Genomic DNA, 17051 nt, shown 5'->3' with positions numbered 1-17051 from the left:
TGGGAGGAGGCTTGAGCCCAGGAGATGGAGGTTACAGTGAGCGAAGGTGGCACCACTGCACTCTAGCCTGGACAATAGAGCCAGACCTTGTCTCAAAAATAAAAATAAAAATAAATTACCTAAGACGGGGTAATTTGTAAAAAAAAAAAAAAAAAAAAAAAAAAAAAAAAAAGGTTTAATTGGCTCATGGTTCTGCAGGCTGTACAGAAAGCATGAAGCTGGAATCTGTTTGGCTTCTGGAGAGGCCTCAGAAAACTTACAATAATGGTGGAAAGCAAAGGTGAAGCAGATACATCGCATGGCAGGAGCAAGAGCAAGAGAGAGTGAAGGGGGAGGTTCTTCACACTTTTCAACAAGAACTCGCTCACTGTCACAAGAACAGCACCATGAAGATGGTGCTAAATCATTCATGAAGGGTCCACCCCCATGATCCAATCACCTCCCACCAGGCTCCACCTCCAACATAGGGGATTACAATTCAACGTGAGATTTTGGTGGAGACACAGATCCAAACCATATCAGGGATACTGTGTAGTATTGGAGGAATCCAGGATCCCAACACCCTGTCCTGACCTGCTCCAGAAGCCCCTCCCCACAAAGCCAAGGGCAAACCAAGCACAGAGAATATGGTCTGACCTTTATACGCTCTCTAATACTGTGGGCTTACAACCCAACATTTGTGTAATCCCCAGGGTGAGACAGCTGGGCTTCACCCAGGAGAGCCCTTCAGCCTATTCGCCAGCAGTACAGGACTGACATCCAAAACAGTTCCATGGCTTTTATCATGCAGTCTCCTCAGCCTTAATCTTAGCCCTCCAGGCTTGCCTCTTTAGTAGTAAGGGAAAGCTGGTCGTGTCAACAAGAAGACCCATGTACCAGAGAGAAGAAGCCATGTGCTTGTCTCTGGGTCTAGGCAGGAGCCCTTCTCCTAGTCTCCACATCTGTCCAGCCCTCTCAGGTCTTGCACCCTGGGCCCTGAGCCATGTCTGCCAGCAGGAGGGAGAGGCTCAAAAGAGAGCAGAAGAGGAGAGGGCTGTACCTTCTCCTGGGCTCTCTTGCCTCTCTGGCCTTGGAAAAGAAAGTATGTTCAAAGAGACCACACTTTTCTTCCCTTAGATCCCTTAATTCTCCAAATCAATATCCTTGTCTGGATTCTTTTTGCTCTTTGGTAGAGCAAGTGGCATGGAGGGAAGACTGCTGAGACATTGCTAGGATGTGAGGCAGGCCTGGTTCACACCTTTGCATCGGCCTGCAGACAAGTGTTTCTCCTCTGTGTGTGCTGACATCAAAAGGCCTCACTAACCTCCTTCCTACCACACAGGGACATTTCTTCTTGAATCAGTGACATGGGAGGTCGCCTGCTATCCTGGATCAATTTCCTGTCTGCCTCAATTTTCATGTCTTTGGAGGCCAAAGAAAAAAAAAAATTGAAAATGCCAGAGAAGGTAGTGAATACATACTTTGCTCTTCCTCTGATGGGAAGGGTTGACCTGCTCTGGTACAGGCTCCCCTTTGGGAGGGATCTCATATTAGCAGCGTGTCTTGGCCACACGGATGCTCAGCCCCGCGAGTGCTGCATGTTACTTGGCTAGTGTTTCTTGACACAGTCTGTCAAGGCTTGGGTCCTTTCAGGTTCTCCTGCCCAGAGCAAACCATATTTATTTTATTTAACAAAGGGTGCTTGATATTAACTCATTGAATGCCCATACAGGTCTTAAAAGATACCTTTTATTTATTTACTTATTTAGAGACGGAGTCTTGTTATATTGCTCAGGCTGATCTCAAACTCCTGGCTTTAAGTGATCCTCCTGCCTCAGCCTCTGGAGTAGCTGGGATTAAACACATGAGCTATGGTGCCTGGCTGAATTATTTTTATTTCTTATGGTAGGGCCCCCAAGGATGTCCACATGATAATCCTTAAAACCTGTGAATAAGTTACTTTATATAGCGACAGGGATATTCTAGATGCGATTGAGTTAAGATCTTGACATAGGAATATTATCCTTGATTATCCAGGTAAATTCAGTGTCATCACAGAAGTTCTTGTAAGAGGGAGGGAAGAGAGTCAGAGTCAGAGAATCAAACGTGATTAAGGAAGCAAAGGTCAGAAGGATATACTCCCCTGAGCCAAAGAATGAGAGCAGCCTCCAGAAGCTGGAAAATAGAAACTAGGAAATTGATTTTCCCCTAGAGCCCCCAGAATAAATGAAGATCTCTCAACACCTTGGTTTTTGCTATGTAAGACTCATTTAGAACTTCTGACCTCTAGAACTGTAAGATAAAATCATGTCATTTTAAGCCACTAAGTTTGCAATAATTTGTTATAGCAGCAATAGAAAATGAATACACCAAGGCACAGAAGGTTAGGTAACATGGCCAAGATCATAGCAAAATGTGATAGAGCCAGGATTTAGATGTAGGTTGAGCTACATGCTTAGCTATTACATTATACTGACCTCTTACCTAGGACCTCTCTCAAGGGTGATGTCCTCTGGATTCACCAAACAACTGCAGAGGGAATGGTGCCCTTTCACTTAGGTGGAATAGAACTTAATTGAACATCATCAGGCGAGACTGAATTAGCCTGGGCTGGGGAAACTGTCTGCCTGGCTCCTGCACTCTGCCCCCTGACAGCATTGCTAACTTGTATCCAACCAGGTAAAACAGTTGTCCCTAAAATCCCACCCATGGACTTGACTGTGAGGATAAACATTGACCTCTTTCCCCTCTATGTTACGGCGCACAAAAGGATGTTTTACAAGGGGGACTCAAAGCAGGGCATAATTGGCATTTATTCAAATTGTACTTAATTGAATACTTCATCTGCACCTCCAGAAAACCACATGGGGTACAGGCTCTGTAAAGAGGAAGTAATTTTCATTAACAGGATCTAAATTAGTCTGACACAAAGACCTACGTGGTGCCTGTGACATGGCTAATAATTACTGTGTAATGAACCCGTTGCCACAGACAAAGGTTTCCTTTTCTTTTCCTAGTTTGTCCTTCCTTCCTTCCTTTTCCTCCCTTCCTCCTTCCTTCCCTCCTTCCTTCATGGATCTGCATGTCAAGTAAGTGTTTTTATTCGGAGAGGCCAGCCTGGTGATGGTGGGACGTCACAGCCCCTGTGTGGTGGAAACAGAGTCCATACTTCCTGCTAACAGCCCAGAGATAGCCAAATAAACTCTAAACTGACATGGACTGGGCCGTGTACCTCCTCCCTCATAAGAATGTGCACACGATGCCTCTTGGGGAACTTTCCAACCCAGCTTTTTCCTCTAACTCCTTCCACTGAGCCCACAAACACAATCTTAAAAAGTACAAAGATAAGTAAATAAATAAGTAAAAGAGCCTCTAGGTCCTAAACCTCCTTTAGTCCTATTATCTTCTTAACTGCAAATAGGAGGTTGTCACCCCCGTCATAAAACACCTGGTGGTACAGAGTTGCTTTCAGGATAAAGGTTCTGGAGTGTTCTCCTGTCCTTCCTCTGGCAGCCGACTGTAGTCAGGCTCATCCAACCAGGCCCCTGATGGGGTCTGAGCTGGAAGGGGTTGTCACACACACACATGCTGCAGCAACCTAAGAATGCGGAATCCCCTTCCAACATATGTTTAGAAGGAAAGGAGAGAGAGAGATGTTCTACTAATATGGTAACGTTTTTCCTTTCTGTTTAAAAGAAGACATTTTTAAATATATTTGTTATCCAGAGTAAAATAGCAATATTTGTTATCCAGAGTGATTAAAATGTAGATAATACTCTTTCTTGGTAGACATCACATTACTATCCAGTTTCAGCATTTTAGCTGCCTGAATTGTACTCAGTAGACTGTCAACTGCCGTCTCAGAGGAGGGGGTAGGGGCACAACCTTTGCTTATACCATCCTGCAAGCTTTGAAGAAACCTTTCAAGAGACAGAGGCTTGTATCAGTGAGAATTGTTTTTTAATTTAATTTAATTATTTATTTTAATTACCAGTTGAGAGCGCTGTCCATTTCTGTGAAAGTGGGTGAATTTTCTTCTTGCTATTTATGTCAGGAGCAGTGTTGTGGGTGGTATCTGAGTTAATGGGTGCCATGTTTCCAATCTATTCTAGTAGCATTTTGGCACCTTTTTGCAGTTTGGGGTCTCTGGAATGAGTCCTCTGTCAGCCCATTCCTTAATCCAGTTTGTGCTTGTGAGTTCTTTTCTCCCTTGACTGTACCAGGGGTTTCAGGTGAGGCTGGTTACAACCCATAAAGCTGTAACTGAGATTCACTGTCCACCTGGTGTCAATACCGCTTTCCTACAGGCAGAGACTTTCAGCGATGACTGGTAAGCGAGGCTTACCACAGAATTGTAACGTGCAGCTGAGTATGCACTTTCTCATCAGATTCCATATAATACCCAATGCTTGATAATGCTGCCCCTTTCTACTGATGCCCTCTAACGTGACCTTAGCCTTCATTCATCGCAGGTTGAAAGTAGGTGAGGGTTAGTATTCAGGAAAGAAGCTGGGATGGAAGAACTCAATCCAGAGTAAGAGCTAGCTATCGAGGACAAGCCAGCACAGAGGAGTTTGAGGGGCCAAGGACCTGCTTGTTCTATCTGCATTTCAGGACTGGGGACCAGAGCAGAAAGACAGCTGGGCCCCAACTTCACCCAGGATTATGCTAGTCTTTCCAGGGTGTCCTGGGGCCCTTGGGAGCCATGCTATAGCCGTAGGCTGATAAATGGGTATTAGTCACCGGGGAAATACATCTGGGTGGCAGGAGCCCATGAGGATGGAAGCAAATGCCTTGGAAGGATAGGCCCGGTGGACAGGAAGGAGTCACGGGAGAAAAGGAAGCTTTGTAGCCCCTGTCTGACCTGTCTGTAGGAAGTACCATTAAGGTCAGGTGTGCTCATTTTCTCAGTTTCTAAATTCTCTTTTCCAGATTGTGACCATCTTGGCAAACATGTCTGTCCTAGAGCAGTGTGCCTCTGACATCATTCAGGAGAATGGTATGTCTTTGCAGCATTGTACATGTTATGTGAATTATCTGGATGTAGGGGACTGGTCTTTGTGCTTGTGTGAATGCCTGTGCGGGTATGTAAATAGGTACATGTAGCTGGGCGCGGGGATCATGCCTGTAATCCCAACACTTTGGGAAGCAGAGGTGGGTGGATCAACTGAGGTAAGGAGTTCGAGACCAGCCTGACCGACATGGTGAAACCCCGTCTCTACTAAAACTACAGAAATTAGCTGGGTGTGGTGGTGGGCGCCTATAATCTTAACTACTCAGGAGGCTGAGGCAGGAGAATCGCTTGAACCTGGGAGGCGGAGGTTGCAGTGGACTGAGATCACGCCATTGCACTCCAGCCTGGGCGACAGAGCGAGACTCTGTCTCAAAAAAGAAAAAAAAAAAATAGGTACATGTGTCTCCACGCTTGCATGAGCATATATGTGTGTGCTTGTATGTGGGCAACTGGGCCTATATATGTGAATATTTGTTTGCTTTTGTGAGGCCTAAATTCTAGTGGAGGACAGATAATGTATAAGAAGATAGCAAATGTCCGGTGATGATAGTGTGACAGTGCCCTGGGAAAAATGAAGCAGGGAAGAAGAGTAAGGTAGTATCAGGGTGGGGTAGTGATGGTTGGTATTTTAATAAGGTGGTGAGGAGAAGGCAAATATTTCATTATGATCACCAAATAAAAAAATCTATTCCTACCAAGGGATACATTCCAACTTTAAATGGTTCCTATCTTGTTGGATTTGGCTGCAGTAGAAAGCTGAGGAAGGGGTGAGTGGTAGAGCAGGTCAGGGCAACCTGAATGTCTTGAGCCCTCACTGACAGCATCTCTTCTCCCACTTGCTCCCTTGTTCCATCTGGTGCTGAACATGTCACCAAGGTCCAGGTGGGGTGGGCCAGGTTTCATTGGCCTGGGAGCTGATCGAAGCCGTTTCTGCCAACGGACAAGGCGGCTGCCTTGCAGCTGGGAGCAGAGATGGTGAGGGCTTCCTGTGACTGGGAAATAAGGGAGCAATTAGCAACCGGTTGGAAACCAGAGACGCTAATGAGGCGGAGTGAGCTGGGAGCCTGGGCCGGCTGCCTCTGCTCTTGCTAAACCCCCTTCTCCCAGGCTTCCCTGCTGTCTTAACAAACATACACTTTCCCATCCCCCATTGCTCTGTTACTAATTGAAGGACATCATTTTGTGTTAATTTTATGTGACTGAGCTAATAATGAGAAACTTTGCTGAGCCAGCTGAGGCCATGAAGCTGAGCTATTGCATCTGTGCCCTGTTCTTTCGGCACTTATAGAGCCTTATGTTGAAGTGTTCAGTGGGAGTGGGTCTCCAAAGGCCTGTGAATTTGAGATTGGAATATCTGGCATCTGTAGAGGGTTTTATGGTTCACAAAGTGCTATTGACTGACTCGCTCATTAAACAGTTATTGAGACCTAATATGTGCCTGGCATTGTGCTAGACAACGAGAACAGAGATAACTAAATCCCTGCCTTTGTCCTAGAGGGTCTCACAGTCTAGACAGAGAGCACAACTTAACAAAAGTGACATATGATAGAAATATAACATCTACAATAGAATAATGCAACAGAGGGAGGTTGTCATGGTGATTGAGGTTGAAAACTGGAACCATACTCTGTGGGTTTGAATCCTGGCACTGTGTTTACTAACCATATGACCTCTCAGTTTTTTCATCAACAAAATACAAATAATCCCTACCTCATAAGGATGTTGTGAGGATTAACATGAAGCATGTTAGAAGATGGTCTGGCACAGAATGAGCACTGTGCTAAGACCCTCTGCTCTTTCAGGAAACAGTGGCAGTCTCACGGGGTTTACCTGAAGAGAGTTTAATGAAGGAGCTATTTTCCAAAGCAGGGCAGGATTTGAGGAATCAACAAAGGTGTCAGTGCAACTGGGGTATACTGGAAGACAGGCCTCTTAGGTCTGGACAGGGCAAATCTTGTTGTACAGGCTGGGCTTTGAGAGTCCATGGTCTAAATCACAGGTTGCAAACTTAGACGTCTACACAATTCAGACAGGTAATGTAAATGGATGAGGTGAATTCACCAGAGACAGGATCAATCTCTTTTAAAGAAGGAACTCATAATAAGCTTTAAAAATTTGTTGTCCAGAAATGAGGGCCTAGGGTTAAAATTCAGGAGGCAGTTTCAGAAGTCAGAAATCTAGATTTTTACAGAAATCCTCCAATTAGCACACTATCAAAAATCTAAAAAATTGTAGACGCTGTGTGGAGCAACAAAACAAAGCAAAACTATATTCTTGGGTAATGTCTGGCTTAAGTTCTAAGCTGCAGAAGCCACTGGGTGCAGAAGAGGGGAGTGTGGGATGGGCAGTTGGGCAACAGCTTACACTGAAGATAAACTTTTACTACAACCTGCAGGATGGAGTTTTTTAGATGGAGCATCAAGAGGGAAAACGGCATCCCTTGTAGAAAGAAAGACTGGGTAAAGGCAAGGAGGTATGAGTGGATATGGGTGTGGTTTCTAGAACAATCAGAAGACGAATCTGATTTCAGGAGGAGGTAGGAGGCTTCTCAGCAGAGATTATTCAGGTCGAAATCTCTCAGTCTAACTACTGCACCCTTTTCCAGCTTGAGTTCACTCTAAAACATTTGATCTAGTCATTATCCAGCTTAGGTTTGGATCACCTCTTACCTGGGGGATTCATCACTACTGGACCTGTCTGAATTGCAGCCAGTATCAGAAGTGAAGAGGTGATGTAGAGAAACCAGTTATCTGAGTTTCTTTCGTTTTTGTTTTCTTAATCCTAAATGTGATGCTACATCTGAATTGTAGTAGCAGCTCCCTCAACTACTAACTATGTGACACTGGGCAAGACACTTCACTTGTCTCTGGGCTTCAAAATGGAATTATAATGGTACCAAATACATGAGGCTACTGGAAGGTTTTAGGGCATTATGCATTTACTATGCATTTAGCACAGTGTTGAGTAAAAGCTCAATAATAGCGCTAAAAAAATAAAGATGTCTTCAGATGTTCCTCCCAAGTATAGTGACTTGGTACATGAAGACACCCTCAGGAGTAGAAGGCATGGAGAAATAGCCTTGTCCAGCTTCTGCCCTGTGGGTGAGACCCCTGAAGTCATCCTGACAGCCTTTGCTTGCACCCTGCAGCCACCTGTCCAGCTGGCCCCATGGGGAAGGCTCCATGCTGGGGGTAGGTACCAACTGTTCCTTGCTTCCTGCCTAGGGGTCCAGCTCATCATGGGCATGCTGTCCGAAAAGCCAAGGTCTGGGACCCCTGCTGAGGTGGCAGCCTGTGAGCGAGTCCAGCAGAAAGCTGCAGTGACCCTGGCTCGTCTCAGCCGAGACCCAGATGTGGCACGGGAGGCTGTGCGGCTCAGCTGTGAGTGGTGCTTGCTGGCTGTGACTGGAGTGGAGTGGGGGGATTGGGGGCGGGAGCAGCTCTGATTTCATGGTGGCAACAGTGGACACAGGGCAAGGACTGGCTGGCATAAGCCCTATCTCTGGGGGCTAGAAAATGCTGGGATGGAGGCTCAGGGGTGCAGTCCCTAGTCTAGTTTGTAACCTGGGGCTGAAGCAAGAGGGAGAAAGGACCTAGAGTGGTAAAAGTTGGCCAGAATAGTGACTCACCTGCAGACTGTTAATAAGAATCCCATTATTTCATTCACTCATTCATTTATTCACTTGCTTAGTTATTCATATACTCGTTTGTTTACTTATCTACACGTTCATTTACTCATTAATTTATCCTTTAGTTCATTTATTCATTAACCCATTCATGACTTCATTATTCACTATTAACTCCTCCATTAATTCACTCATTAACATGCTCATTCATTCAGTTAGTCACTTATTTACCCAACAAATATTTTCAGAGCACCCACCCTACGCTAAGCTCTGTTCTGAGTGCTGGGCATGTGACGCTGGATGTGACATTGTCCTGACCACAGGGGCTCACAGCCTCATGGAGGTGACAAATAAAAAAAGGGATATTCTTACTTCAGTATCATGGGAGTGACACTCAAAGCATGTCCATGGTGCATTTGGCATGCACAAGAAGTAGCCCATGTTTATCTGGGTGAGTCAAAGAATGTTTTAACAAGGCGGCGAGTCCTTTGCTGTGGTTTGAAAAAGTAAGTAAAAGTTACTCCCATGTGAAGACTGAGAAAGGGCTTTTCAGGAAGAAGCGTGAGAAAAGGCATGGCAGTGTCACCAATCCTCCAGGTACCCAGAGGGACAGCCTGGGGCAGCAGAGGGTTCCTGCTCCTTCAAGAACTTACAGAGGATGGACACGCAGACTGTATTTGCATACCTTCTACTGCTATCGTATAATGAGGGTTTTTTTTTTTTTTTTTCTTAAAGTTTGAAAGAAGTCAGTCTGCATTGCAAAGCTAAGTCATTCACTTAACTCTGCTCAGTAAAGCCCTAGGAAATATTAGTAGAGTCTATAGTTTTATGTTATTTTAGCTACAGTATATTTTCTGTCTGAAATTGGCACTTGAGAAAAAAAGACACAGCTAGGAATTTTGTCTGGTAAAGATTCAAATGTTAACCCACATCTGTGGATTTGGCTTGGATGCTTCAGCTTGGCCTGACCCTAACCAGGCTCTGCTCACCACTGAGGGAGTAGAAAGTTTCCACCACAGACTCCTCGAGGTGGGTTCAGCCCCCTTCTCTGGCAGATTGGGTGTGCAAGGGAACTTCTGGGTCAGGCCCGACTGGGCCCCGTCCTGGGCTTGAGGCTCTCCCTGTGTCTCCTACAGGCATGTCCCGTCTCATCGAGCTCTGCAGATCCCCATCAGAAAGGAACAGCAGTGATGCCGTGCTCGTGGCCTGCCTGGTGAGTTCTCAGTCTTCCCCCAGCTTTTCCCCTGGCCTTCAGGATGCAGACAAGGGGGCCAGGAGAACTGGCTGTGCTGTGGCTGGCTTCAGTAAGCCATAAAACCTCTCTGGGCTTTAGCTTTTCTCTTTAGGATTGTGATCGTTATAATATTTGTTTCACTTAATTCATAAAATCGTGATGAAAATTTTATGAGGTAATATGTGTGAAAGATGATGGCTGAGAAACTCCCTCTTCCCTCTGTTCTACCACTACAGTTTTAGGAACAGGAACCTTTGAGGTTCCCGTGGAACGCTAGTTGGTGTTGTCTATGTCATGGTGCCTGCAGAACATGGGAGCTAGGATAAGGATATCCCCTGCCTATTCCAAGGGGAATAAAGGGAGAAAAGCCTCCACTTATCCCTACAGGGAGCCCATCTGGTGGCACTCTTCCAGCATTGTAGCTCCCTCCACCTTTGTGGAACAGAACGAGAAGGAACACAACAAGACAGAGTGGACTATTCAGCAGCAACCTGGATCCTCACCTTGAACACAAGCAAGTGTATCCTAGGAAGTCCCCACCCAACTTCTTTTTGCTAGGGGTCCATCATGAAATAATCAATAGTACCAGACAGAGAATGCACACTTCATCTGTATATTCTTCCCTACTAGGGCTGTAAGGACTCCCAAAGTAGAGTAGCTTCCATTTGAAAACATTTAGGAGCGGGGAAGCCACTCTATAAACAGAACCCTTAAGTTCCAGAAGAAAGTGCTGGCTCTTGTGATCAAAGAACACACGGGGGAAGTGATGGATTTAAAGATCCTTCAAGCTGTCTCACAGTAAAGTCCTCTCCTCAGCCCGTTTTGAGCTGAGCTTGTCTCTTTTCTGGGAGTTTCTGATGGGCGTTTCGCAGTTGTAGAAACAGTAGGGCATTACAGTCAATCAGACCTGTCTTGGTCGTACCATTAATGAGCTGTGTGACATTTGATAAGTCACTCAATGCTATACATTTTATTCAATAAATGTTTACGGAATGATTCTGTGTTCCATTCACTGTTCTAGGCTATGGGGATACAGCTGCAGGTAAAAAAGACAAAAAATCTCTGCCCTTCTGTGGCTTTTATTTTGGTACGTTCAAGGCAATCTTAATCTTCTTGTGCCTTTGGTGGTCTGGTGAAGCTTACAGACCCCTTTTCAGAATAATCTTTTAAATGCAAAAATAAAAATAAAATGTACAGAATTAAAACCAAAACCAATTATATTTAAAATTATTAAACTATTAAAATATGTGATATATTAATATATTTGCTTTTTAGTCAACACATTAAATAAGACCTAGCTGTAAGTCTAGTAAGTATTGTCATCTTGACTCGTGCAGACCATAAATGGTATTTGAAAATATTTTCAACAACTTTCATGGGCTGTGAAAGTATCTAATTTCTACTGGGAAATCACAAGTCACAGGGATTGCGAAGACACCATGGTTTGTTGCTGCATTCACATTGCAATAGAAGGAAATGCTAAGTTTCAGTTACAGGTTGGTGAAAATAAAGATGTAACTTTTTCTCATTCAAATTCACAGATCCTCTTAATTCCGCCTGTGCTAGCAAGTGAAGTGAGAGGAAATTAACATGTAATGATTGACCCCAACTACCACTGCCTGACTCTGAATAGACCCTGAGGAAATGTTGGTAGCATTGAAATCACTTGGGAAACTATAAAGCTCCATTCAAATATGAGGGCTTGTGATTATTACTGCTATCATTTTTATTAGTGTGAAGGAGAGCACACAGAAGAGCTTGGCTACTATCTTTAATCACTTTAAGGACTTTCAAGCCGAAAAGGGATTATATTTGTTCTGTGGATGAGTTGGTGGATGCTGAAGAGAACCCCTCCCTCCCTAATCCATTCTCCGTGTGGCTTCTGAGTTAATTTTCCTAAGGACAGTTTATAATCATGACACTTTCATGAAATCTCCATCGAACCTTTTCATGGTTCCCCATTATTTCTGGGCCACTGTCCGTCTGCTCAGCTCTTCTCAGTCTGGCTCCGACCATCCCTAGGGCCTGCAGACCTCCCACTGTCTCCAGGCCCTGTCCACCTGGGTTAAGCCAGAGCACCCTGAACTGTGTGCCTTGACCCTTGCTCCCAGCAAATGTTTTCTCTATAACTCTGTTTATTAAAATTCTGCCAATCCTTCCAAGCTTAGATGTAAATCTCTCTCCTTCACAAAATTTTCCGGGAGCTCTGTGTGGTGCAAAGCCAGAGAATAAACAGCATGAACCTGAGCCTCCTGTCTTGGATTTTGTTTCACTCAGTCCAAGGCAGGTTCCATTATCTTTGTCCCAGGTGTTGTAAGGGGAGGCTCTTGGAATTCAGACGCAGGCCTGCCTGATTCTAGAGGCCTGCACTTTTCAACCAGACCGTCTTGTTCCAAGCCATGCTCTTTCTCTCCCCATCTCTTATGGCACTGGTCTCCAGCATTGACTCATAGAGGAGGATTTGTATTTTTCCCCCTCTAGCCTGGAACCTTCCCAGGGCAGGGGACTTTTTCCAGCTTTTTGTATATCCATGGGACGTTGAGTTTGGTGACTATGTATTAATTGACTTGGGGACTGATAGACTTGCTTCCCCTTTTCCTAGCTCCCAGTCTTGGGGGTGTCCATAGTTTGTCCCTAGGAATGTTCCAACATTTGAGTGTGGTCTCCTGGCTGGTGAGATTCACTTGGAGTCTAGCCTGGCAGGTGGAGTTAGAAGCCACCATTCCTGTTCTTCCCCAAGACCTTTCCAGCTTCAAAGGCTCCCTTCAGGTGGAGGGAGGAAGGTTCACTTATTGTCTCCCCTGTCTGGGAAGGTGGCAGTGCAGATCATCTCTCCCAAACAGAATGGTTTTTTCCTGAATGAAGCAGCTGTCAGTAGGTTGCCAGGCTTGTTTAATGCTTGGGTGCTTTCAGGCTATCTGGGAATGAGATTCTAGGATGACTAGCTGTTTAACCCTCCCAGAGAAGCAGAGGCCGAGAGAAGGGTTGGCAAGAGTGCAGGGTCCTTTGAGGCTGCTGCACACTGAGGAGGGGTGCTCTGAGCTATGGTAGGGTTCATGTCCTGTAGACTTTCTGGGGACCGTGGGGAGGTAAGGGTGTCTCTTCTCTCTCTGTTGTTCTCTGCTGTGTTTTGGTTTCTGCTTTGCTCTCTTTCTAGGGTTTGCCTTCTCAGCAGTTTCTCTTTCTCCTTTCCCTCACTCCCCTCTTTTTATCACCATAACTCCTTTCTGTCCCTCTCTACTCCTTCCTTTTTCTCTCTGCCTCCTTACCTCACCCTACCTCTCTCCTATTATCTCCCCTCCTCCTAAGGGCTCTCTCTTTTATTTTCTTTGCCACGATTTCTCTTTTTTTCTCCATCTCTTTTTTATACTTGGTCTTTTTTCTCCACCAAGTTCATCTCTGTCTGTTTTAATATTTCCTTCTTGTTCTTTTTTCTCTGTTGTCTCTTTTTCTCTGTTTTTTTTTTTTTTTTTTTTTTTTTTTATTTCCCTTTTTTTTTTTTTTTTTTTTTTTGATAAGTTTTTGTTCTATTTCTCTGTGTCTCCTTGTCTCCCTTCTTTCTTTATTTTTTATCCCTAATGATGCGAAAATGCACTGGTGGCCTTATTTCTTCATCTTCAGAAAATCCCTGATTCTGTTTTCATGGTGAAAACTCAAGGGCAATGGGGTTATCTTTCCCTGTTGGAGCCAAGAAGAATCAGAAAGTGCTATGAAGTTTACCCTCATTAGCCCATGGGGTAAACCATGCCCCATGAGAGTCAAGATGTGCTAGTTGGAGGCAGTTCTGGGGAGTCTACTTCCCATTGCTAGAGTCACAGACCCTGCTCATTAATGCACAGAGACACACGCTCCTTCTCTTTGACCCTGCCTGGACATGACAGCACCTGTGACTCCCAGCAACCAGCTCAAACTATCCTCTCTTTTCACTTTGTTGGCCTGATTTCTCAGCAACAGGCTACCTGCCATGTCCAGGTAATGAGCGGTACCCCAGCCTTATGCTCAATATAACCTTGTATCCTGGGGTTGCAGCATCCTACCTGTGTGTGTAGGTCTGAGTGCCCTGGAGTCGGACTCCTGTGTGATGTCTGGAAGGCCACTTTCCCCCTCTGAGCCCTAGTTTCCTTATTTCCAAAATGGAGATCATGACACTTAGCTTGCAACATCATATAGGGATTAAGTGAGGTGCTATGGGGAGATCCTCAGTGTTTGCATTCCCTCCTTCTTTGCTTCTTTTGCCATTCTAGATATTCCCCCACTCTTTTTGCTTCCAGAGGTGGGAGAAGAGAGGTACCTTGTTCCCTGCTGTGTATATGCCCAGGAAGAGGGAAGAAATTAATGTTTATTAAACACAACATGCATTGCCTCAGTTAACTGGTAAACAGGTCTAGGTAGGTGCACAGCTCACATTTAGTTTCAGGTTGCACTATCAGCAGATCTCAGTATTAAAGCACTTCGTTTATTCATTTCTTTTCAGTCAACATTTATTGAGCCCTGTGCCAACCTCTGTGTTGTCTGCTACAGATACAGAGAAATAGAAAACAAGATCCTTACTCTTGAGGAGCTCAGAGTCTAGTGTGAGAGATAAATACCTAAAAGCTAGTTACAGTCAAGTGTGAGAAACTTGAGGTCCGCCCAGGGGCCCTGGTTGCACAGAGGAGGGAGGGATGGACTGTCTCTGCTTCAGGATAATTGGGGAAGGCTTCATGGGGGAGGTAACAATAGGCAAGAGCAGGAAGTCACTTCAAGTCACAAGTAAGAGTATGAGCAAGGAGGAGGGGGTATAGCTCAGAAGTAGAGCATTGGATTGCAGATTAAGAATATGAGCAAGGACACATGGACATAAAACAGAAATAGCATAGTCATTGCTTATTGTGTGGGGAGCTGGGGAGTGATTTTATTCTGCCAGCACCTCTCTTTCCTATTCATCCCCCTTGCCAGATGTTGAATTTCTCAGTAGCAAAATCCCTATCTACTTTTACAGTATGTTCTCCCTCTCTTTTCTTGTTTTTTCCATAGTGCTTTCCATAGGACCTTGCTGAATTTATGGATGAATGAATAGTTCTTGCTATTCTAAGTTTAGTTTAGGGATCTGGAAACAGTAAAGACCATTACTAAGATTATTAACAGCTTTCAGATGACATCTATCTTAGTGATCAAGGTGTAAATAAAGCCAGGTGAACAAGAGATGTGGTTGCTATGTTGACCAGGGACCAAGACGGTCGCTGGGGTGCCAAGTGGCCAACATGATGATCAGCCCAAATTGTCTGGTAAATGCACCACTTCCTGAAATGCACATTTCAGGGTAGGTGAAGGAAATACACGTACCTGACATGGCCCAGTCTGATATGTGTCACCTCTTCTGTCTTCTCCCCAGGCTGCTCTGCGTAGATTGGCTGGGGTCTGCCCCGAAGGCCTACAGGACTCTGACTTTCAGCAGTTGGTCCAGCCTCGGCTTGTGGATTCCTTCTTACTCTGCAGCAACATGGAGGAGAGTTTTGTGTAGTGGGTGTGGGAGAAGAAAGACATTTGGCTGTTCTCACGCCCCCTCTGAGTACGCACCAGTGAACACACCTGACTACACACAAGCTCTCCTCATTTATTTATACTTAACTTATTTTTGTGTGAAATAAATGGAGGGCGAAATCTTAGAGCAACATCATCAAACAGTCTGTGGTCCTTGGGAATCTTCTTTGTTTTTTATTTTTTGACTTCTGTAGCTTTTCAGTTGCAGATGTTGAAATTCATAATGGCTAATATGACAGATTGTCATGGGTGATTCCACTTCATCTTATTTTTTCTACTCTCACTATATAATCTTGCCTCATTTTTTAAAACTTCGGAACCAGAGTATTTCAACTGCCTAGCAGAGTTTTTTTTTTTAAGCTATATTTGCTCTTCCCAAAAATCTAACATGAATTCCATAATTGGGTAGAATATATTGGAAAAAAGTTTCTTTTTCTTCAATAAATGGAATTATATATATCCCAGATTTTCTTATTAAGTTGTGTTTTAAACTAAGTTCTTGCTTCCCAAGGTTTCATTCCCCCAAACCTTTTCCAACCATTAAAAGAATTGTCTTGTTTTCACAGGTGTATAAATAGGTTAAGCTCTGATTGATTTAGTGAGAAACCAAAGTGACTTTCAAAAATACTTCCAAAGGCACCAGAAACCCTGCTTCCTTTGGCTTCTTTTCTTTTGTGTAACCTCCTGTTCACCTCCTGGTGAATAGAATCTTCAGATGAGGCTTATTGAATGATTCCTCCTCAAAACTATACTTGAGGGCAGTGGTGTGCTGAAGCCAGCTCATGCCCACTCACAAGGGACAACTGTGGGAATTTCTTCCCAACTCTGCACTCAGTGACCTTGTGTTGGTAGCCATGAGCTACCCCATGAGCCCTCATGTTGAAATTGGCCATAGTGGGAGTATTTATACCACAGAAATTCGCAGATGCTATAAAGCACAGTTTTGCTTTTTTTTTTTTTTTTTTTCTAGAGAGCTGGTTTACCAATATCACTGCTTGAAAATATCACAAAAATCTGGGGATCCTTCTGAAAATATTAATGCCATCATATTATGATATAATTTACACGATATAATTGTATAAAATCATGATTATAATAATGTTTCAAGAAACATTTCTTAAATTCCCAATTACTAGTTTAAGTGAGTTAATCTAATGAACCAAGTCATGGGCGAAGCATGTAATGTGCATTATCTAATTTATTCCTCACAATAATCACGTAAGTATTAATTAGTGTATTCATATATGTTATTACCTATAATCAGATTATTAAATTATTTGTCCAAGGTCACTAGCTAGTAAGTGGTGCTAGGATTTGAATCTGGCAATATCTATTACCAAAGCCTTTGTGCTGAAGTCATATGCTGTATAGAAAGGTAATGTCTAGGTCCTCCCACCTAATGTGATGATGATTATTATTATTATGATAGAAAACCCTTGTGCAACATTAACCAGGTGCCATGGATTTGTTTTATATCATTCTCGGTATAGATATTAACATTTATTACTATATACCCATTTTACAGAGAAGAAACAGAGGAAACTCATTTTACAGATGCAGCAACGGAGCTGAAGTAGCAAGAAAATGGCAGACCCTGGATTCAAACCAAGGTCTTCTGAGTCCTTATACAAAGCTTCCATTTTTAGAAATAAGGTATATATATATCACTGAGTTAT

The 17051-nt window shown here is 44.0% G+C and overlaps 1 protein-coding gene across 5 annotated transcripts in view; it reads left to right on the top strand.

Moving 5' to 3' along the window:
- INSC (inscuteable homolog (Drosophila)) overlaps positions 1-16504 on the top strand; it is a 132994-nt gene extending 116490 nt beyond the window's left edge. For 4 of the 5 annotated variants that reach the window (XM_011999554.1, XM_011999557.1, XM_011999558.1 and 1 more), the window contains 4 exons: positions 4912-4978; positions 8218-8373; positions 9755-9831; positions 15227-16504. In XM_011999554.1, the coding sequence (XP_011854944.1) occupies positions 4912-4978; positions 8218-8373; positions 9755-9831; positions 15227-15355 (429 nt within the window). In that variant the 3' untranslated portion in view covers positions 15356-16504. The remainder of the gene's footprint in view (positions 1-4911; positions 4979-8217; positions 8374-9754; positions 9832-15226) is intronic. The other variant, XM_011999556.1, reaches the window with a different exon arrangement.
- Positions 16505-17051: the final 547 nt, after the last annotated feature.

Source organism: Mandrillus leucophaeus, unplaced genomic scaffold (genome assembly GCF_000951045.1).
Source record: "Mandrillus leucophaeus isolate KB7577 unplaced genomic scaffold, Mleu.le_1.0 Scaffold599, whole genome shotgun sequence".
In the NCBI taxonomy this organism is placed as follows: domain Eukaryota; kingdom Metazoa; phylum Chordata; class Mammalia; order Primates; family Cercopithecidae; genus Mandrillus; species Mandrillus leucophaeus.
Note: the sequence above shows the minus strand (reverse complement) of the source record. Positions and strands in the feature narration are given on the sequence as shown.